Source organism: Furipterus horrens, unplaced genomic scaffold (assembly GCF_987537825.1).
Source record: "Furipterus horrens unplaced genomic scaffold, mFurHor1.1.pri manual_scaffold_8, whole genome shotgun sequence".
Classification (NCBI taxonomy): domain Eukaryota; kingdom Metazoa; phylum Chordata; class Mammalia; order Chiroptera; family Furipteridae; genus Furipterus; species Furipterus horrens.
Window position 1 is genome coordinate 88,790,458 of NW_028327178.1, and position 23,977 is coordinate 88,814,434.

The window sequence follows — 23,977 nt, forward strand, 5'->3', positions numbered from 1 at the left end:
TGAGGACATGGAGGTCAGGAGAAATAAAATGTCCAAGGCCCTAAATTGGAACTATTGTAACAATATAATCAATAAAATATACTTAAAAAAAAAAAATGTCCAAGGCCCTACAGCAAGTCAGAGGTCTGGGACCCAGGTCTGTGGACTCCTGCTCCTGCTCCTCTCTCATCTCTCACGGCCTCTGTCACACAGCCCTGAACCTGTCAAGAACCCACAGCCTTCCTTCAATAGTAATCTCCTCGCCATCCCCTTACCAAGAATAAGACCTATCCCCTCCAGGGATACTGTGAAATTCTGAGGTAGTGTTTCTCAAAGTTTGGAACTTGGGCCATCTACACCAGGGTCACCAGAGTGCTGACTAAAAGTACAGGTTCCGATTATCATCAGCCTCCAAAATGTCACAGTGGTTTAACAAAAGTTATGAACAATTTTCACATACACATGGAATGCAGCCTAGGTATAAGATAAAAAAGAATTATAAAATGGGCACCTACGTATCTACCACCAGTTTAAGAAACAGAATATCCCCAATACTTCTAACTCCTTGAGTACAGCCCCAAAGAAACTCCTACCCTCCCCCTCACGGGTAAGTACTACTCTGTATTTCAAAAAATTTCTTTACTTTTCCTTACCTAAAAGTAAACTCTTTAAAATGTTTTTGACTTTTATATAAGTTGCATTACTCTGATCACTTGCCTTTTTCATTCGATAGTTTTTTGACAGTCATCCGTATCAATGCATTTAACTACAGTTGATTCACTAGGTAGCATCCTACTGCTCTACCGCGCACAGCGATACAGCATCCCATGGTATGAATGTGCTGCAGTTACACTTTCACTTGTTGGCAGATATTTGGAGTGGGTACAGTTTATCTGTTTAGCTACTATAAAGCCAGCTATGAACATTCTTGTGTACATTTCCTAGTACACATGTGGATAAATTTCTGTACAGTATGTCTGGGGGAAGAACCTTTAATTTATAAGATAAAGTTTTGAAATTGTCTTCCAAAGAGGTGTGGAATTACACTTCCATAAGCAACGTAATAAAGTTCCTATTTTCCCGCGCAGTCGGCAACACTGCTATTGAAAAATTTAAAACTTTCTGCCAACCTGGTGGGTGTACGAATGCATCCCTAAATTGTGATGTCTTCCTTTCTTTTCTTTTTTAGTAATGCTATGACTTTCCTTTTATACAATGAAGTCTGAAAAATAGTTCTCAAACTCTTTTTATAGAAAGAACTGATAGTGATTTCCAGGTGGGGAAAGATTTCTTAAACAAGACTGACAAAAAGAAAAAAGAAAAAAGGCGCTGTCTTTGAGATTATTCATAATTTAAAGCTTCTCTTCAACAACAGGCACTACAAAGTAATAGGCAGCGATGGGCCAGGATGAGATATTTGCCATAGCTACAAATGAGAAGAATTAATAATTAGCACATAAAGGGAATGCTTGAAAAATAGTGTGGAACCACTTGAAAAACTGGCAAAGATATGAACAAGCAAAAGACAAGAGCAGCTACTGATGTATAAGGGGTTGTTCAACTTAGCAGCACTCAGAGAAGCACAGGTTAAAATAACGAGATACCAGGTTACACTCATCAAACTGGTTATTATCCAGATTCCTTTTTTTTTTTTAACCAGGTATTTGTGTAGGTGTGGGAAGAATCAGACACTCCTTGCTGATGGCTGCCTAAACTCCTACAACCACTTTGGAGGGCAACCTGGCAGTATTTAGTGTAATGGGGTGAGCTGACACACTGTGACCCAAAACCTCCACTCCTGGAAGAAAGCCGTGCACAGAGGCACAGACGACGTGACCAAGAATCTTCATCACCAGAGTGGAGGTGAAATGAAAAATATGCTCACAGAGGAATATGATACAGCAGTGAGAAGGAACAAACTAGATCTAATTGTGGCGTTGCAGATAAAAGTTTAAAAATATCTATGGCAAAGAAAAGTTAAGAAAAAAATGAAATTTATAGCTGGGGGAAATTTATGCAAAATTTGTTAAAGTGCACAAAAAACCTTATATTTTTTTTGTGGATGCATATTTATGTAGCTAAACATGGAGAAAGTGGACTGGGAGAATCTGTATTCATGAGAATAGAGTGGAAGACAGTGGGACCAAAGATGAAGAACAAGGACAAAAGACAAAGGTCCAGCAATGTAGGCCTTAAACACTCCAAGGACAGCTGGAGGCCAAGAGTGGAGAACTGGGGGGGATGGAGGGGGGTGTCTCCAATTTTGGTCACCACTGGTATTCAGGAATCCAATGGGGGAAGAGGTCCCAAATAAAATTCAAGATGTTGCAGCTGGCACGGTTTGAAACCTGGCTGAATGACAAGGAAGCTTACAGTGCCTGAAGCAGAGAAATGAGTGGCACAAAACAAAAGTGAAACTAATCAAACCACTCTGCTGAGGGAGAAAGAGAAACTCCCTTCATCCCGACTGGGTAAATTTCCTGGAACATGTTTAGTGTTGTGGATTTAAGCTTTACTTTGGGAGCCAATAGTTAGATAATATGCCTCTCTTTGTTCTGTTAGGGGTCTTTGAATTTATATCCTCCATCTACAGCAACCCATCAGAATTTTTTCTTGGAATATAGATAATTCAGTCTGCTCACTACCCCATAACCTCTGGCTTCTAAAGCAAGAATCGTGGGGGCAAGTGAGGTTGATGCCTCTCACTGCAGTGGAACCGATGTTCCCCAGCCCAAGGGCTGCCCTGATATGGGGAAAACAGGTGGGACAGAGAGCAACTGGCCCTGGTGATATCAGGCAAACGTGGCATTGAACTGCCCTCTAGGCCCTGACACCAAATATCAGGCCTCCCAGAAAGCTACAACTGGGAAGCAGCCAAAGTGCAGTTGCGTATTTTAACTCCCTCCAATAAAAAAATCTAAATAAGGGGGCTGGCAGGGACTGAGAATTGCCCAAAGTCACCACAAGTCAGGCACAGAGCTGGATTTAGCATTCAGAGCTTCTGGTTCCCTGGGCTGTGGGTGGAGAAGATTTTTTCCCAGCCAGGTCCACCAGACTGGCCCTGAGAAAGTAAACAGAGTTGCCCCCTTAGGCAAAGTCCTGGGGCTGGAAGCATTACTTAGTGATCTTGAGTTCATTCCAGTGCCTCTGGCTAGAGTGCACCCAAAGAAACTCCAACAGATCATTCAGACATTTTCTCTCCTTCATCATAATCCTGAGATTCCCACAACAAAAAACAAAGTTCTCTCACTTAAGTCTACGGCCATCTCTATATCCCTGCCACCCAGACCACTCGACAGAGATGTAAAGCTCTTATGAGGCATTCTGCGGACATGAAGACAGCTATCCAAATTCAGACACTGGCTTTTTATTGCAGCCAATGAATGCACTGCTTTCCTAACCAAGTTTTATGTACACAATTCCCCGGCACCAAAGGGGACAAAACCAAAGAGAAAAGCAGACAATTCAGCTTTTTATGTAACTGTCAATATATTATATAATCAAGTACACACACACTTTTGGAACCTTGCTCTCTCTTTTATCACTCCAGAAAGGTGGGGAGCAGGAGGTGGCTGGAGAGGCAACATACACATCCTCTGAGCTTGGCAGACACTGCCGGTCTCTGCTGAGTCTTCTGGTCCCAGGCCAGAAAATTAAACCGTCTCTTAAATAAATTAAAAGGAAAGATGCTTCTCCAAAAAGCTTCAACTCTGAATGAAAGCAGACTCAGCAGAAGTGACAGGAGGACAAGTGCAACTTGAGCTCCAATGGCACTTAAAATAAAAGGGCAAAGAGCAACAAAAATACACTCTAGTGTGCAATACAAATACCCATCCCCTCAAAGGGCATGCAGAACTTAGCATGGGGGTAGCCATACAAACAGTGGGCAATGCTTTCCACCTTCCCTGGCCTCCCCTATGATGTGTGGAGCCAGCACCGTTTTCTGCATGAACTCAACACATGGCACCACGACCAGAGTGGAATTAGATGGATCTTTGACAATTAGTTAAGGATCTCTATTCTTTAAAGCAGTATTAAAATGAGATCATATTCTTTCTGCACATTTCACCTGGAAATTTTGGGGCCCAGAGTATAAGGCAAGGCAATGATGCTGGTTGGAATGAGGCAATAATAACCTATGTGAACTAATGTCCCTAAGCAGTCAAAGTGGCTCAAAGTGGCCGACAGGATGTGAGGGGGGATCAGTGGTGGAAGCAGATCTGCAGTGTTGATATTATCTTTGGAGTGGGGAGAAGAGAAGGGAGTCACACAGGCCCTCGGTAACAAAACCCTGTTCCTGGGGAGAGGTTCTGACAGTGTCAGAGTAGCAGTAGCTAGCTAGGAGGAAATTAGGAGAGCCAGAGAGACAAGGAGGGGAAGAGAACAGGGCAGGCATTAGGTCTGAAAGACAAGGAAGGGGTGGGTGGAGCTGAGGGCCAATTGGGGAGCTCCAAGGTCAGGCCCAAGTCTTAACTCCCCTCCCCCACACACTGTCCGCCTGCACATCCTACACACCTGCTTCCTGGGAGAACCTCTCAGGAAAGACTGACATGAAATGACTGGGGCAAGTTGTTAAAGATCAGAAAATCAGAGTGGGGCAGGTGGAGCGACATAAGGTTTCTGCTGGGCACGAGGGGGGACTCTCTCTACCTTATCCCAAGGCCCAAAATGATAAAAGGCAAGGTAAGTGGAATGAAGTGCAGAGTGGACAGACAGGCCAGGAAGACGCATTTGGGAGGGAGAAATGGTTCCTGCTTAGCATGTGTAAGACTGGCTCTTCTTTCCCAGCCTTTAGAGTCCTGTAGTCCACATGAAGGATGATGTGTGTGTGATCCTAGAGGTGGGGACAAAGGATGCTAAGTGTTTATCAGGAGTCTCAGTGAGAAACTTGAAGTCAGGGGATGGGAAGGAAGACCCTGATACCCATGACAGTTCTTGTGCTTCTAATTCCTACTGGTGGGAGTCAATTGTGAGAGGGATGTGGTGGTCTTGGTCACTAGTTCTAAGAGAGGAATGGGGCAGACAGGGATGTGGGGAGGGACCTGGCTCTAGGTGCTCAGGAGGTATAAACCATCTTTGAGGTAGGATCCCTAAAGCTCTGTGTAGATGAGGGAAAGTTTAAGACTCTGGATGTATATCTGAGCAACTAAAGAAGGATTAGCCAGCTTAAGATCTGAAGCAGTGAGAAATGAGACTAAGGTTCAAAATCTCCCTGCTAGACACAGGGGGTGAGGCGCCCCGTACCCCCAAGCTGGTCTAGGTTCTGAGAGGGAGAAGAGAGTAAGAGTGAGGAGCAGGCTTGGGGTTCTGAGTGTGTGTATGTGGGAAGCGTGGGGGGGGGGGTATTTCCTCTGGTGGAGTAGAAGGCAAATAAAGGGGCCGTTAAGGGGGTCAGGCCCAGTTCTCACAGGAAGCTGAGGTGTAGCATGAGTCACAGGAGCGCAGTGGGGAAGACGGGAGAATGCTACAGCAAAGAATTAGTGAGGCAGGTTGGGTCCAGAGGTTCTGGGGCTCTGTGTGACGACAACAGGCCCCCAGGGTCAGAGCCTGAGGATGGGAGAGCAGGAGAGGTTGGTCCCATAGGGACAGATGTGGGGAGGAAACCTTACCTGGCCCTCACACCCAGGGTGTATGTGTGTACATGTGCAAGGTGCTTGTTTTCCAGAGCCTGAACTGGGGATGACAGCGGGGAGTGGTCTGCAAAGCATGAGGGGTGTTGGAGTTCTCTGGGCCCTCGCTGAGGAGGGAGGAAACGGCCCGTGCCTGGGGCTGAGCAGGTCAGAGCTCAGTGCTTGGATCCAGTTATCTGGTGGAGGCCCCTGGACAGTATGAGGGCAATACTTTGCGGGACAGAGGTCACAGGGTACTTCGGGTAGGCGAGGGGTGCGCGGGGGAGCTACCCCCGTCTCAGTGCCAGGTCCACAGAATCCTGACCTCGGAGGCCGACAGGCTGTGCTGAAGGCAAGTTTCTGACGGTGGGTTTTCAATTGTGTGCCAGCTGTGTTGTGAGGGGCTTTGGGCTCAGCTGGGACAGTAGAGCACCTCTCCAATCCGCAGACTGTATCAATGGTGTCATGAACCCCAGGTCCCAGAGTTGGGAAGGGGGAAGGTTAGGTCCTATAGGTTTGGGAAGATGACACCTTAGCCCCTCCACCCTAGCTCCGAGTCGGCTCCGTGGCGTACCTGGTCTCCGGCACCCAAGCCGCAGTAGCCGTGCGTCACCACCTCCCAGTGCAGGAAGCAGACCAGCGCGTCCTGCGCACAGGTGATCGCCGGCGCCGCCGACGCGAACAGTACCTCCAAGCCCGCCATGTGCGCACCCGGCTCCTGCGGGCAAAGGAAGGAAATGAGAAAGCGCGGTGAACCCACTCGGCCCTCCGAGCACTGATGACGCCGCACCGATGACCCGCTCCTCCTGGCAGCTTCTGCACCCACGGCCAAAATGGAGACACCCGGGGGGAAGGGGGCGCGGCCACCGGAAGTAGCTCTGAAGAGCGGAGCAGTTGCGCGAGCACGACCGGGCTGGAAACCAGAGCGCAACACGTTAAGGTTCCGCCAGGCAGCGTGCGGGTGGGGCGGGGCGGGACCGGGCCAGGAGGGGAGGGGCGGGGCCGGGCCAGGAGGGGAGGGGAGGGGCGGGGCCGGGCCAGGAGGGGAGGGGCGGGGCGGGGCCCCTGGGGACGCGGCCCTTCAAAAGAGAATCCCGATCTTCCCTGGTTGCTGGCAGGGCCACTGTAGGCAGGGAGGGTGTTGCGACTTCGAGAAGGCGCCTTGTTCTGAACCACAGACTTACCATCCCAAGAATGGGGTGGCCGTATGCTAGTGGGGGAAGATGTAATGAAATATAGCTAAAATATCTTCATAATAATTGGCTCTTACTCATTTCTTGCTCCGTGCCACATTATTCAAAATGTTTTTCTACTTGTATTCATTTATTTAATCCTCATGACCTAACCTTATAAGGTTGCTATTAATGATAGCCCCATTTTACAGATGGGTAAACAGAGGAACCATTTTACAGATGGGTAAACAGAGGAACCACAGAGTATTAAATTTGACCCGGGCGACACAGCTAGACAGTGAATGGCAGAGACGGCATTGGAACTTGGCTGTCTGGCTCCTAGGATAGCATTTATTAAATATTTATTGTGTGCTAGATCCTGTGCCAAAATCTTGACATCACCTTAACAACAATTCTATGAGGTACGTTTCATGATCACCTTCATTTTGCAGATGACATAACCAGCTCAGAGAATTGAGGCCAGTTCCCCCAGATAGACACAGCTGCCTGCTGCTGAGCTGGAGTTCTTGATCCACTACCAAATTTCAGTAGCTTACTTGCCTGTCTCCTTCATGATTTTTACCACCTAGTATTTCCTCAACAGGTTTCTTGAAATCCAGTTTCCCATCCCAATCAGCACTCTGCTGCAATCCATCATTATCTCTCATTTTGATGCCTACACCAGGCTCTGACCTGCCCTACTCCGTCTCTGCCTCCCTAAAGTTTGTTCTATATTCTGCAACTATAGATTCTTTTAAAATACATGCCCAATTGTATCCCTCCTCTGCTCAAACCCTCCCAGGGCTCCCATCACACTCAAAGGAAAAGTGAAGTCCTTCCCATGTTCTGCAGGAACCTCCATGTGGTCTGCAAGCCCCACCCTACCCTTACCCCTTACCTCCCTCTGACTCATTTCCTCTAACTCTCCCCTCATCATCTGCATTCTTGCCTGCAATAACCTTGACGCCCATCTTCTCTCATGCCCACATCTAATCCAACAGCAAAGCTAGTCATCTTTACCCTTAAAATATATTCTGAGTTTCACTGCTTTCACCCTGGGCTCATCTCCTAGCATCTCATACTTGAACTACTGCAGTAGCCTCCTACCCAGTCTCTCCCCTTCACATGTTCTGTTCTCCAGGCCTTTGCATGTACTTCTGTCACTGCCTGGACTGTTCTTTCCCCAAACATCTGCGTGGTTCATTCCTCTCTTTTAAGTGACTCCTCCTGCTAGCCTCAGTGGAGGGCTTCCCTGACACCCATCCAAAACAACCTCCTCCACTCTTTAACCCCTTACCCTGCTTTTTTTTCCCTGCAAAACATTAATCATAACCTGATGCTATATTAGGTATCTGTTTGCTTGTTTACTTAATTACTCTCTTCCTATTAGAAAGGTAGAAGGGTCATGTTTGTCTTATGTACAGGTATGCCTGAGTACCTTCCCAGCTCAATATATACTTATTGAATGAATGTATGCACGAATGAGTGAATTAATGAATTGTTGGCCAGGGCTCAACCCAGCCCGGCTAGTCTCACTCACCCCTTTGCAGTCCGCCACTCACTTTGTTAGCTAGCCCCATATCTCTCCAACTTTTGTGTTCCTGAGGTTCCCTTGGGATGCCCAGATTCTTGAACCCCATCTGCAGAGATTCTAGGTGAGCAGGTCTGAGATGGAACGCAGGCATGTTGACCACACTCTGGGTGATGCTACAGCTGGGTCTGTGGAACCCCTGAGATATACTGCCTGTGGCATAAAGCTGTTTGCTCTTTCCACCAAGAAGCTCAGCACTTTCAGGTATTCCTGATTTTGCTTGCTCAGTCTCTTCTGTTTGCAATGTTTTTCCCAAGTTATGTAAAATTCCACCTATTCCTTCATTAAATCATTCACTAAATCTCCATCGGCTGGGTTGCCATGGATGGTTATGCAGGCTGTGCACTGCACAAAGGTGCCCACCCAGTGGCAGCCGCATCCCTAAGTGTCTACTTTGTAATCCAGGCCCAGGTGGACAAGCCATAGTTCCTGCCACTAGGGAGCTTACTGTCTAGTGATTTAAAAAAAGAAAAGAAAAAAAAAGTTACAGACAAAGGTAACCCAGTGGGAAAACTGTTGTGACAAAGGGGCATTTGGAGATCTGTGCAAGCCCAGAGGAGGCAACTAATTCAGGCTAGGAGTCAGGGAGGGCTTCTTGAAGGAAGAGATACCCAACTGCCCTGAACCTTAGTGGAAGATTGGGAGTGAATTGAGGAACAAAGGGTGTTCCAGAAATAGGGAACAGCATATGCAAAGACTTTGAAGTGTGTAATACAGCCAGTACTGTGTGATTAGAGGGTTGATGCTGCCTCTTGAGTGAAGCTTTGCCTCATCTCCTCTGCCCCAAATTAATTAAGCTCTCCATAGTGCCATTGGTCAGTGGGGGTGCCAAAGGGTGGGCATGGGACAGAGAGAGCTAGCAGCCTCAGTGAGGAGAAGAATTTTATTATCGAAGTTTATTAGAATGGCTGGTTCATGGTGGTAATAAAAAGCAGACTGGCTGTTGGTCAGTTTAATTATTGTTTTAAGATTTGTTTTTTTTAAGACAATGTGTTCCCAACCCCATTGTCTGCACTTGGGTAGACAGCTCCCCTTCTCCCCTTGGTCTGTCCACTGCTTTGTATATAATTACTTACAGCTCAAATCTCATAGAACTTTGGTTCCCTGTTAGACATCATCATGCCTGTTAGTTTGGGTTCCCTCAGAAGTCAACATGAGACGAGGATTTGAATGGTTTATTTTGGAGCTGATCGCAGAAAATAGTGATAATTGAAGTGAGACAGGGAAGGGAAGGCAGACGTAGATGTTATATGATCAAGCCAAGGTGTTGACTCTGGGCACCTGGAGCTGCATTCTGGTTCTGCTGCGCACCTCTAGGAGGCAGTGTGGGACATGAGTTGTCCCAATTGAGAACAAAGGAACTGGGGTGTTTTCTCACTCACTCCCTGTCTGTCACATGTTGAGGGCTGCTTCTGGGGACACAGAAAACCCTCAGGCAGAGAATTGCAGAGTTTAGAGAAAGTAGCCTTTGGTGCTTAGCAGTGAGTGCTGAGGAGTGAGTAGGGCACTGTGGCATTTGATATACCCCCCACCCCCTGCATTAAGGGGGAGCCATGTCTTTGAAAGCCTCTGGCCCAGCAGCCATCATGGAGTAGGCACTAGCATCTATCCACAGAAAGAATAAGGTAAGCTCTGTATACTGCATTGGGCTGTGAGTCCCTCAAGGGCCAGGACTATGTCCTGTCCACCCTGGACCCCAGGGTCTCCTGGGTTCTCCTTGGATGTGAACATATGGGAGGTTCTTGTGGGGCTGGAGTTGTCCATGTCTGCCCCCAATCCATCCAGCACTTTCTATGGACTTACCTCCATCAATAAGAGAGTTTCAGCTGTGAGGCCTGTGTGTGGCTCAGAAGGGGAACAGATGGAAGATGCCTACCTGGCTGGGCACCTGCTGCCTGGGCAATGCAGAGCCCATGGGCCCAGGATGATGGAAAGAGTGTGGCAGATGGTTAGCCACCAGTTTCTGGTTGTCAAGTGAGAGCAATGTGAATGTTCCAAGCTCCTTAGAAACTGTCTCCCTGGAAACTGTAGAGAGGTGAGCTAAGGGGCAGGGCCCAGATGGGCACCGAGGTAGAATCACTCACTGCTAAAATTCTTCTGTGCCTTTTGCCTCACATCAGTTCACCACCTCACTTCCTCCAGGAAGCTCTCCATGATTAGTACTGTTCAATACTAACTGGAACCCAAGACTTCTCATTCCCCCAGCATATCTGACACCTGGAGAAGAAAACTCTATTTTTTAAAAATACATTATAACTTTAATATCACTATTTGTTTTTTTAAGATTTTTATTGGTGTAAAGTACACATAATTGAAATTTAACTTTCTTAACCATTTCAAAGTGTACAGTTCAGTAGCATTAAGTACATTCACACTGTTATGCAGTCACCACCACTATCCATCTCAGAACTCTTTTCGTCTTGTAAAACTGAATCTCTGTACCCATTAAACATCAACTCCCCCTTCCTCCCTCCTCCCAGTCCTTTTTACTTTCTGTCTCTCAGGATTTGACTACTCTAGGTACCTTATGTAAGTGGAAGCACACTGGATATGTCTTTTTTGTGACTGACTTGTTTCATGTACAGTAATGTGTTCAAGGTTCATCTATGTTGTAGCATGTGTCAGAATTTCTTCCTTTCTAAACCTTAATAATATTTCATTGTCTGTATCTATATCTATTCACATCAACCTATACACAATGGAATATCACATTTTGCTTAACTTATCATCTGTTGATGGACAGTTGGGTTGCTTCTACCTTTTGGTTGTTTATGAATAATGCTGCTATGAACATATGTGTACAAATATCTGTTCAAGACCCTGATTTCAGTTCTTTCAGGTGTATACCCAGAAGTAGAATAACTGAACCAATTGTAATTCTGTTTTTAATTTTCTGAGGAACCTCCATACTGTTTTCCACAGCGGCTGTACCATTTACATCCCCACCAAGACTGCACAGGTGTTCCCTTTTTTCCTCTCATCATTACGTCTGAGATTCATCTATGCTGTTGTGTCAGTTCCGTCCTCTTTATTCCTGAGTAATATTCCACTGTATGATGTACCAGTTTACCCATTCCCTTGTTGATGGATATTTGGGTTGTTTCCAGTTTGAGGTGATTATGAATAATGCTGCTATAAGCATTCATGTGCATGTCTTGGTGTGGACATATGTTTTCATTCGCCTTGGGTAAATTCTTATAGTGGGACTGCTGGTAGCATATGTTTATAAGAAATTGCCAAGTGGATTTACAAAGTGGTTGTACTGTTTTATACTCCTGTAAGCAATGAATGAGAGCCCTGGCTGCTCCACATCCAGTGGGAAGGGATTTAATGTAAAACATTTGGTGCTTACAAAAGCATTGGGTGGGTTGGAATGTAAAGATCAGGCTGGAGGCAGCTTTCAGAGGCTAGAAGTTGCAGGGACTGCAGGAAAGCTCCAGCAATGATCACCGCTGCCCTCTTGTCTGGTGGCAGAGTTCAAACCCTGCAGAGGTAGCTGCAAAACTGAAACCTGAAACTCTGGACTTTGCCACTGCTATTGGAGAAGCAATAATGTGCCTCTGCTGCCTCCTCTTGGCTGAATTTAACCAGAACCCTGTGGACAAGTCATTCTAGAAAATGTCAGGCTCCAGGGTCCTGTCATACAGGGGAGAGGCATAGAAGACACGTGTGTGAGCAGGTGGGGGACAGGGACTGTTCTGAGGTTTTAACAGACAAATTGGACAGTGAGTATTATCTCATTTAATTCCCACAACTCTTTAAGGTAGAAACTATTATAAACTTTCACAAAACCATTTTACTCTTTAAAGCAGGTGCTTGTATAACACATAATATAAAAGCAAATAAAAAAACATTTTGTGTATTATTTTCACTAAGGTTCTTCAAAATTAAAAATATTTAATATCTACATTGGATTCCGTGTTTAAAACAGACTTTGAGTATGCGTCACGATCTGGGATTTAAGATAACACAGAAGAAGGGTCAATGTAAACTGCGAATCATAGTTCATCAGCAAATAATTTAGGACATGGATCTACAACCAGCTTGCACAAAGCCCTGCCCTTTCACCTTGGCAATATGTTTCATTAAAGATTTGAAAGAAAAATAAATTAAGACCCCCATTTTAAAAATAAAAAACGTAAGGCACAGCAAGGTTGCACAATTGCTGCTAAGTGACGCGGTTAGCATTTGAACCAGATGGTGCGCCTATAACTATAGAGCCACGTGGCCATGCCTGCGGCAGCATCCCAAGGGCTTGCAGGCGCACAAGCTTTGTGTTCCTAGGTCTACTCAGGAAAAGGTGAGAGAGATGTGACTGAGTTTTTCAGGCTTGGGCTGGAGGCAAGAAAGGCTAGGAATAGGGAGAAGGGTCCAGGCTGGGGAGAGAGAAATGATCTAAGCAAGGGAAGCCCCTCCAACCACAGGGACACATGGAGGGTCCATACAGACAAGGGAAACCACAAGAGGGCGCTCAGGCCCACCCAAATGCCCACCGGGGACAGCCATGCAGGGTAAGGTACATCATTCCTTTTATCCTGACTACAAGGAGGTTCAGGGAGCCCTGGACTGGGGGCTCCACAGCAGGCTCTGTCTTCAGTGCAGTCAGTCTTCATGCATGGAAATACCTGCTTTTAGCTCTGGACATTGTTGACCCCAAGTCCCAGGGGGCACAGATAATCAGCTCAGCTCAATTTTCCTTCCCACATCCCCCACATCCCTCAGCAAACAGCTTTGTATCCATCCTTTCAGAGACTTGATTCTGATCCTTTCCCCCCAACACCAGCCATGTCCAGCTCCAGCCCCTAAGCCCCATCAGGTACTTGCCCCACCTTGGTCAGGCAGGTGGGATGTGCAACCAGTCTTACGTTAAAGGCCAGAAGTTTTGCCTGGTGCTCCCCTAACAAGAACACAAGCTTTGTGAGCATAGAGATTTGTGTCTGTTTGAGTCACTGACATACCTCTAGGTCCTTGAACAGTGCCTGGCATACATAGTAGGTGCCCAATAAATATTTGTTGAATTAATGAGTAAAGTAGCTAATGTACAGAGTAGAAAAGTGTCTAGGTCTTAGAGTCAGGCAATCTGGGCTTACATCTCAGCCTCATTGCTTACCCTCTGTGCAACTTTGGGCAAATCACTTAAATTGTCAAATAGGGATTATAATAGCATTTCCCCAGGGGTTAATGGAAGGATTACTGGAGATGATGCCACTAAAGTGTCTCCCATAGTGACTAACACATGCCAGGGTCTCCTAAGTGGTGGCTCATTATTTGAGATAATGAGACCTTAGAAAGAAGCTGCTGTTAAGGATTTACCATCTGGCACTTGGCTTTCATTATCTAACTCAATTTTCTTTACTTCATGAGAGATTAAGTAGCTCAGAGGGGTTAAGCAACTTGGCCAAGGTCACAGAGTGGGGAAGAACAAACTTGGGTTTAAATCCAGGTCTTGGAGACTGAAGCATGCAAGGTCAGACTGTCTGTGTTCAAGTTCCGACTCCATCACTTACAAATAGTATGACCTTGGGCAAGTTTCTCAGTGAGGATATCTAGGAAGAAAAAAGGTGAGCCACCCCATAGCCCCGGACTGTTCTTTAGGATTTGGAGGAATGAAGGACACCACCAACTATAATACTGCGGCCTCATTCCCTTGGGATTGAGTGACCTGCCAAGGCACCTGGAACCTGCTCTTTAACCACAGCATCACCTGGCTTTCCCATCACACACCAGACATTTCTAAATGCATTCTTTGGACTCCACCATAGTCTAGATTTAAAATCTAGTCAAGGAGGCAGAACACACACACACACACACACACACACACACACACACACACACACACACGCATACACCTCCAGAAAGAGAAAACATTGGCTTTAGCTGTATAACCTTGACAAAATTGCTTTGCCTCTTTGGGCCCTAATTTCCTACCTGTATGAGGATTATTGAGAACATATACACAGAAGGGCTGAGTCCTAAGCCCTAGAGATGAGTAAGGGGCAATGGAAGGATTGATTTCCAGGACTATTGACATAAGAATCAGGCATTGATTTCTAAGTTCCCATTAAAAGATAACTTTCATTAAAAGGTAAAATCATGACTCCCTTACTGATGTAAAAATAATCGTGTTAAAGATTTTATTTTATTTGTTAAACAGTGAAAGAAACTGACAGGTGGTTCAAAGGAAAAGTGAAACAAAAAACAAAAGAAAAAAAAAGAAAAGTACAAATGTATATGGAGTAGGGGAATTGAATCTAAATGGAGGCAGTTAGTTTTTCCACAAGGGAGGGGAAGTCAATTGTATCAGACAAGACAAGACAGAGTTCCCACATCTATATCTGTTACCTGCAGTTTCCAAAGGGACAATACAGCTCAAAGACAATGCGCAGGGCTAGAATCAGCAGAAAGATGTACTTTAATTTTCTCTATAGCTGTTCTGGCCTGGAGCTTCCAGACTTCTCATCCTGTGGAAATGCAGTACTTCTCAGCTTTTCTGGGTTTTGATTTCCTCATCTGTAAAATGGGGTTACTAGCTGTATTGCCTCCAGGGTTGCTGTGAAGGTGAAATGAGCTGTGGAGTGCTTAGAATGAAGCCTCGCATATAGCAAGCTGTTCTCTCTTTTTAGGATTCAGACTGTTGTTAGAGGAGGAGCCAGCACATGCTGAGGGGGGCGTGTTTTAGTGTGTGTTGCCTCATTTCATCCTCCTCACAACCTGATACAGGAGAAACTGTTATAACTTTTGATCAGGTCCAGCATCTGGCACACAAACCTCATAGTTGTCCATCTTGTTCAGAAAGGGCCGGCTCTGGCTGGACTATAGTAAGGAAAAAAGAAAAGACATTTCCCAATCCCCAGGTTGGTGAGGATGGAAAGGATGGAGCAGAGGCCAGCTCCATCTGATTCATGGTTTTTCCTTTGTCTTATCTATGACCCAGCTGTCATCCTAAACACAGATGTCATCTTAGAACATCCCTGTGCCCACTGCAGCAGGAAGGCAGTTTGTCCCACTTGGAGTCAGGCCTTCTAATGCAGCCAACTCTTGCCAAGTTCTTTGGTGGGGACAACGGAGGAGCCCTTGTCTTCAAAAGGTTCAGCTGTCGAGTCTTCATCAAGGGCTGTAATGTTTAGGAATTCTTGGTTTGCAAAGGAAGGAAAATTCAACTGACTGGTTTGGGCATAAGAAGCAATTTATTGGTTTAGTCTATCCTATGAAAAATAGTGAAATGGGGACGAGGGGAGGAAGTAGAAGTGAGGCAGGCATATTTTAACTGGGGAGGCCTGGGAAGGTCTCACTGGCAAGGGACATTTGAGCAAAGACCTGAAGGACATGAGAACGTGATTCAGGTGGACACCCCAGACAGTTAGAACAAGTACAAATGCCCTGAGGCAAGAGTGTGCCTGACACATGTGTCTGGAGCTCAGGGAGGGAGGAGAGATGTGGGAGAGGAGGTCAGAGGATTCACTTAAAGCCAAATATTAGGAAAAGAATTGGAAAAAAATGTTAGGGAAAGTTCTTTACCTCATGGCCTAACAGAAGGGTCAGGTTCCTGTAGGCTTCAGTGGGGAAGGGGATTGAGGTGGGGAGAATAAGTGATGAGAGAAGAGAATAAATCAAGGATCATGCCTTCCAAGCCTGGCCTTCTTTGGCTTAGAAGGCCCAAACTGGGAGCCAGAAGGGGAATTAATGGCCTGGGGTCCATGGCACAGTTGATAAGGGATTCTGTCATCAGTGATATTTCCAGAAGACAAAAGCTTCCTCTGGAGTCACCTAAAGCCCCCAGGCAACTGGGCTGGGCCAGAGAAGTCTGTGACAGCTTCTGCCCACCAAGGATGAGCTCTGTAGCAGGAGCACTCAGGCCTGGCCCCCATTTAGGGATCATACCTTCAAGAGAAAGTGTCAAGTGGGTACTCTAAACTCTGGGGGAGCCTAACATCTGGGAGAGAATAGGAGATAGCCAACTCCTTCATTTTACATATGGGGAAACTGAGGCAGAAGAATGAGAGCACTTAGGGTTACACGATGGAACAGCAGCAAAGCTAGGACTTGAATTAGATTTCCTGACTCCAAAGCCAGTTCTCCTTTCTCAATCCTATGGATACAAAAGAGCCCAGTGAACATGCAAGAATTAGAGTTAAACTCTTCATCAGTTGATGGCCATGTGACTTGAGTAAGTCACTTCACCTCTCTGTGCCTCAGGTTCCCCATCTATAAAATAGAGGGAATATAATAAAAATACCTGTCTCATAAGGTTGTGATAAAAATTAAATAAGGTTATATCCGTCAAAGGTTTAGAAAAGTAAAAGTGATGAAGTAGAAGTTTCAAAAATTCTTCCTTCCATAAAAATTATGACAAAATGGGCAAAAAATTTCAGAATATAAACTTTTCAGAATTCTTGAAATTACAAGTCTGCAGCAATCAAGGGAGCAATTATTTAAGAAAAAGGGCTAATCTTGGTAATAATTGCAACCCTGTGCCATTTTAACTTGCCCTATTCCCGTTGTCCATCCCACAACTCTATCATAGACTTGACATCCAGCAGCCCAGAGAAGACAGGAAGGATTAAATCCCCTTCAAAGTCTCATTCCCAGAGAACTGTCATTTTTGGTATGCCTGGTGGTTCCCTAGAAGATCCCGCTTGCAAGACTGTCTTTATCTGACCTGGCTAGGAGCTCACCCAATGCAAAAGAAACACTTATTCCTGGGGACACTTGTTAAAAACATTTAGAGGCAATTGTTTAACTTTGAGGTTGCCTGAGGTGGTGGATAGCATTTGGGAAAAACAATAGACTAATCAAAAAGTTTTAAAGGAAAAGGTGGACAATGAACTGTCCAGGGGGGTTTTGAATAGTTCTGGGAATCTAGAAGGCCATGTGCCTGTTCATGGCTGTGTACATGGCTAGGGCTGTGCAAATGCACAGGAAAGACCTGCGAAGGTCCTAAGTTCTCTCCTATGACTAACTTTCAGGCTCTGCACAAGCAGGAAGTGAAGGCTAAGGCAAAGTTATCAGCTGCTTGGCTGAGTATTCAGACTGTGCCCCAACCAACATAGAGAGCTGCTCAGCAAAGACTGGGAAACTTACAAGTTTGAGGCATTTAAGGAAACATCTTTCTAACAATTAGCTGACCACTGAAGTAACAGAACAGAGATTTCAGTGCCACACACACGACTTTACAAAATTAGTTCATAAAAAATTAGATTAAATAACAACAATAAACAGCAGCAACAACAAGCCCTGGGGATGGAGGAGAATCTGATTCCCAGAGTCACCACATTATGTTATGCAAAATGTCCATTTTCAAGAACAACAAAAAAATGAGACATGAAAAAAAATAAGAAATTATGGTCCCTGCACAGGAGAAAGGCAATCAATAGAAACTATACCTGAGGAAGCTCAGACATTGGACTTACTAGACAAAGATTTTATTTTATTTTTTTAATAGTTTTTATTTATCTTTTTAATTTTTTTATTACCATTTAGTCCCCTTATGCTCCCCTCCCCCACAATCATCACACTGTTGTCCATGTCCGTGAGTCCTTTTTCCTTTCTTTGTTCAACCCCTTCACCCCTAACCTCCCTCCCTTAGCTGTCATCCTGCTTTCTATCTACGAGTCTGTCTCTCTTTTGCTTGTTTGTTCAGTTTGTTTAAACAAAGACTTTAAATATACTATTTTAAATACATTTAAAAAACTAAAAGAAATCATGTCTAAAAGAAGTTAAGGAAAGTGGAAATAATGTCTCACCAAATAGAGAATTACAATAGAAATAGAAATTATATAAAAAGAACCAAATAGAAACTTAGGAGTTGAAAAGTACAATAAATTTTTTAAAAATTCATGACAGGAGCTTAGCAAATTGTAGCAGGAAGGAAGAGAACCAGCAAGCTCAAAATTAGGTCAATTGATATTACCCAGTCTAAATAATAGAAAGAAATAAAAGGGTAAAGAAATGTGAACAGAGCCTCAAAGCCTTGTGGGATATTATAAACATAACCATGTATGCATAGTGAGAGTACAAGAAAGAAAGGAGAGTCAGAATATTGAAGAAATAATTTGATACCAAAACAATAATCTACACATCCAAGCAGCTCAACAAACTCTGATTAGGATATAAGCTCAGAGATCCAAACCTAGATATATCATAATCAAACTGTTGAAAGTCAAAGACAATGAAAGAATCTTGTGATAGCAAGAAAGAAGTTACTCATCAGGTACCAGAGTGCCTCAATAAGATTAACAGCTGATTTCTCATTTGAAATTATAAAGGCCAGAAGGAAGTGGAATGACATATGCAAAGCACTGAAATGAAGAGACTGTCAATCAAGAATTCTACATGACCCAGTAAAATAATTTTTTTAAAAAATGAAAGAGAATTAATACATTCCCAGGTAAATAAAAACTGAATTTGTTGTAGTAAACCTTTACTTTAAAAAACACACTGAAAACTATAATATAAAACATCATTGAAATTCTAAAAGATCTAAATAAGTGGAAAGACATCCTTTCTTCATGGATTGGAAGATGTAATATTGCCAATACTCCCCAACTTGATCTATAAATTCATTGCAATCCCTATTAAAATCCTAGCCGATAATTTTGAAAATATTAATAAACTAATCCTAAAATTCATATAGAAATGCAAGGGGCCCAAAATAGTTTTTAAAAAAATCTTAAAATAAGGACAATATTGGAGGACCCACTCTCCCATATTTCAAAATCTGCTACAATATTGCAGCAATCAAAACTGTATGTTACTGGCATCAGATATATAGATCACAGAAACAAAATTGAGAGTCCAGAAATCCATATATTTATGGACAATTGGTTTTTGACAAAAGTGCCAAGATAGCTCAATAGGGGAAAGAATAGTCTTTTTAGCAGATGGTATTGGGACAGCTGAATATTCATATGCAAAAGAATTAAAGTGGATTTCTATCTCAGTCCATATACATAAATCATTAAAAATGGATCAAAGACTTAAATCTAAGCGTTCACATAGCACTATAAAACTCTTAGAATTAAACAGGAATAATAAGTTGAATCATGCAAAAATTTCATAGATAATAACACCTAAAACACAAAGAAAAAATTAAACAATTTTGTAATTCAAAGAACACTATCAACAAAGTGGAGAAACAACACACAAAATGGGAGAAAATATTTGCAAATCACAGTATCCAGAACATATATAGGACTTTTACAACTAAATAATAATAACTATAAAACAAATAGCCCAATTTAAAAATACACAAAGTATTTTTTCCAAAGAAAAAAATACATGAAAATATGCTGAACATCATTAGTCATTAGGATAATGCAAATCAAAACCACAGTGAGATAGTGCTTCACACTCACTAGGATGGATAAAATTTTTTTTAAAAGATGAACAATAAAAATTGTTGGTAAGAATGTGAAGAAATTGGAACTCTCATATAATGCTGGTTGAAATGTATACAGCACCATGGGAACATGATTTGGCAATTCTTCAAAAAGTTAAATGTAGAATTATCATATAACTCAAAAATTCCCATCCTAGATATATACTCAAAAAAACTGAAAGCATATTCTCACATAAATTTGTACATGAATGTCTATAGCAGTATTTTTCATAACAAACAAAAAGTGGGAACAACCCAAGTGTCTAACAACTGATAAATGGATAAGTGAAATGTGTTATACCCATACAATAGAACATGATTCAGCCATCAAAAGGAATGACGTACTGATGGATGCTACAACATGAATGAACCTTGAAAATATGATGCTATGTAAAAGAAGCCATACTGAAAAAGTCATATATTGTATTATTCTATTTATATGAAATGTCCAGAATAGTCAAATCCTTAGAAATAGAAAGTAGATAAGTGGTTGTCAGGGGCTGGGAATAGAGGGACTGCAGAGTGACTGTTAATGGATATGGTGTTCCTTTCTTTTCTTTTTTTTTCCCATCTACCTAGGAAGGAAGATCAGGGAAAAGAGATAAGTCAGGGGAAAAGAGGTAGAAAGAGGAAGCAAGACTCCCAGGAGCTTCTTACACACACACACACACACACACACACACACACACACACACACACACCATGTTGTACTGCAAGGAGGGCTGCTATCAAATACCCAGAGAGGCAAAGAGAGCAGTTGGAGAAAGCAAAGACTCTGCCTTGTTTGTGCACATCTGCTCACCATGAAAAATTGTAAACTCATGCACACAGGCTCTCAGTCCATCCTCATAACAAGCTTATTAGGTAGGCACTATTATTAGCCTCATTTTTCACCTGTGGAAACGGAAGTAGAGTGATGGGTCTGCTCGAGGACATAGCTTGAGTGCAGAACGTTGCTTTTATCTGTGAAGCTGCCCTTTTTATAAAGCATTGAATGTAGCACATTGTAGGGTAGAAAATATTATTATTATTGTCTTCTCAGTCCTTCCTCCCAAATAAATTGTAGAGAATGCTACAATTAGAAATCAGGGGATTCTTGAATACTAGAAAGGCTTAATTCTGCCACCAATGAACTAGAAGCCCTTGAGTGACAGTGACAATAGCCTTACTGATCACCAGGCTCTTCAAGCCCACTATCCTATCTGCTGTTTGCAGGGGGTCCTAAGAAGAGATGAGGTGAGAGGGTTGTCTGCATCATCCTGCCTTGCTTGCCACGGGTTACTTAGCAGGTCAGTAAGAAGATTTGTGATATCATCACTGTCCTTCCCTGGGCTTGGTGTGAAGTCTCTGGAGAGAGAGAAAGAAAGACAGAGAGAGAAAGGGAAAGGAGGAAGAGATACAGAGTGTTGAAGGGATGGCTTAGATTTCAGTGTTTCTTTTTTTTTTTTAGATCTTAACGAGAAGGAATTCAAACCAGATGTTGTCCTGGTGACCTGCAGTAGCTGAGAGTGGAACTGTGGTGTGATAATACCACATTAGCTGAAAACAATATATCTATCAACAGTCCTAGTCATCAGAGCAAAGCAGTTGGCATTTGCAGGAACCGTGTCCCCCACGTTTGAGTTTGGTGTTTGTAAGGGCCTCAGACTCCAACTGGGTTTACAGATTCTTCCAGGCAAGGCCTGTTCTTCATATGTTGTCTAGCCCCCATCTCCCATTCACACCACTGGGGAGAGCCTCACTCATAGGGCAAGGCCAGACCCCAGTCACTCACTTGGTGACACACTTGAGGCGGGATGGGGAGGCAGCAGCCAGAAAAGCCAGGCTCAGTAGGGGCCGATAGAGCGTGGTCCAAATAGCCTACAGGATCACAGGCCACATTGTTATTACTTTTTAATTAAAATGGCGTCTTTTCCCCTTATTACAAAAGCCACGTCTGTTTATTTTAGCAAAACTAGACAGGCCAGACCAGGACAAAGAAAAAATTTAAAATGACCCATGACCCAGAGAGAGCCACTGTTAAAGCCTGGTATATTCAGAAGTCATAAACTAAATGCACAGGATCCAGGCAGTTATTGTAAATATGAATTGGATGGTATAAAAATTAATATAAATGTGTGAGTAGGGTGAATTAATTAATGGAAATATGTGAATTGTGATATTAAAAAATAGCAGAAATGACTGAATCTGTGGAGTAATAGTTAGCCAGTATAGACATTTAAAAGTCAAAGATATTTTAAGTAATGACTTAGGCTCCAAGGGTCACCAATTCGAAACACCTGCTGTGTATCTTTCTAGAGCTATCTACTTATGTACTTATCTGTCTGTGTATCTAAAATACACATATATGTACATGTATAAATATGTATACTATAAAGATACATAAACACACATATACACACATGTATAGAGATAAACACACATATATACACATACATCAAGTGAAATTTTATGTGGATACTCAATATGATATTCAGATAAATGTGGACGTACTTGAGATGAAGGAAGGTTGGGGGCTAGCTCCTCCACCTCTTCTTGCCACCTTCTCATCCAACAACAGCCTCTACATAACTGGGTAACACAGGAATCTGGTTTGAAAACCAGTCATCTATTTCACTTGTCCCTAGTCTTTAGCATTTTGTGGGCCAGTAAATTCTACCTTCCAAAAATTAGGGGCTACTGATCTAGGGTTGCCAATTTTCTTTTCATCGAGTGTGGCAGGCATGGCTAGCTGCCCTCTCAATACCTATTTCCTATCACTCTACCCCTTTCTTTCTTGGTTTTATTTGAGGGGCCATGCACTCTATCCCAGGCAATTAATCATCATGAGTAAGCCCAACATGGTCATCTCATTTCCTTTTTCCAGATTGTTGACTTCCTAGACTCCCTCGCAGTAACAGTGGCCCTGTGACCTAATTCAGCTAATGTGACATAGAGGAAGTCTGCTGGAGACTTCTGAGAAAAATTTTGCCTTTCTGTAAAAGGAAAAACGTCATTGATACCATCTCATTCCCCCTCTTCTTACCTTGAACATGAATATAATGCCAAGAGCAATGGAAATCTTCTTGGGACCATGAGGGAAAAGGCAAAAGAATCACAGAGACTCCTACCTGCCTATCATTGGTGAGCACTGAAACTTTCGCAATGGTCCCTGTCTCCAAACTTCTTTTAATGTGAAAAAATAAGCCCCTATTTGCTTATGCCAGCATTAATAATTTTTTGTTAGGTGGAACTTAGAAAGAAGTAAAATGTTAACCGTTATCATCATCAAGCCAAAGAAGTAAAATAGAGATAACATTACAGAAAAAATTTTATGAACATCTTGCTGTTGCCTCTATTTTTCTGATTTTGCCATTGACTAGCAAAAACTTTTCACTGAGCAGCCTTAGCCCACAGACAAACATCTGAGAACTGTCCATCTTAACCACAGCAGCAGATCGAATGAGTATAGGATAGTTCATTGTCAGAGCTCCAGGCATTAGATAGACTAGACTCCTGCTGTTAGGCATGCAGATTGTTTCCAGCTATTTCCTTTATAGCATTGCAGTGAAGATCCTTGAAGCTAAATCTTTGTCCTCATCTTTACAGATTTTCTTAAGATAAATTCCTAGAAGTAGAATCTGAAGGTTGAAGAATATGTATGTTTTAGGCTTTAGCATTGCTGCCCGACTGTCTTCCAGAAAGAAAACATCAAGTTATACAGTCTCCTTCTCTCATACGTTTCACACAACTTGGATTGATAACACAAGTCATTCCAAGATCCTTCCCAAACTGTGCTATGGGCCAAAGTGATTTAAGTCAGCCAGCTTCTGCCTCCTACAACCAGGAGTCCCAGTTTACACACCAGTGCCACTACCAGCCCTCCCAAGATCAAAGCCACTTGCATATTTACAAGTGGTCACTGCCCATCTTACAATCTGCCCTTCCCTGTCTACCCAGAGCTAGGGGTTAGGGCTCTGGGCAGCTTCAGGCACAGGTCGTACCATCAGGGCCTGCTGACATCCCCAGTCTCATTGCCCACCTTTCTCTGGCACATCCGGCCACATCATGAGCTTCTGTGCTTCTGTGCCTTTGTACATGATGTTCCCATTACTGGAAAGGCCTTTTCTCTCTTCCTAACTAACTGGTGCTCATCTTTCAAAATGCAGCTCAAACATCACTGCCACCAGGAAGCCTCCTTGATCTCCCCAAGCTGGGCAAGAGCCTCACTCCACCTCTAAATGCTTTTCCTATAATACCTTGGTCACAC

At 43.5% G+C, this 23,977-nt stretch overlaps 1 protein-coding gene across 1 annotated transcript in view; it reads right to left on the reverse strand.

Annotated features, from left to right (window-relative positions):
* PSMF1 (proteasome inhibitor subunit 1) overlaps nt 1–6,460 on the reverse strand; it is a 34,925-nt gene extending 28,465 nt beyond the window's left edge. The window contains exon 1 of the mRNA XM_090286165.1: nt 6,163–6,460. Coding sequence (XP_090142291.1) covers nt 6,163–6,291 — 129 coding nt within the window. The 5' untranslated portion in view covers nt 6,292–6,460. The remainder of the gene's footprint in view (nt 1–6,162) is intronic.
* Between the last annotated feature and the right edge of the window lie 17,517 nt (nt 6,461–23,977).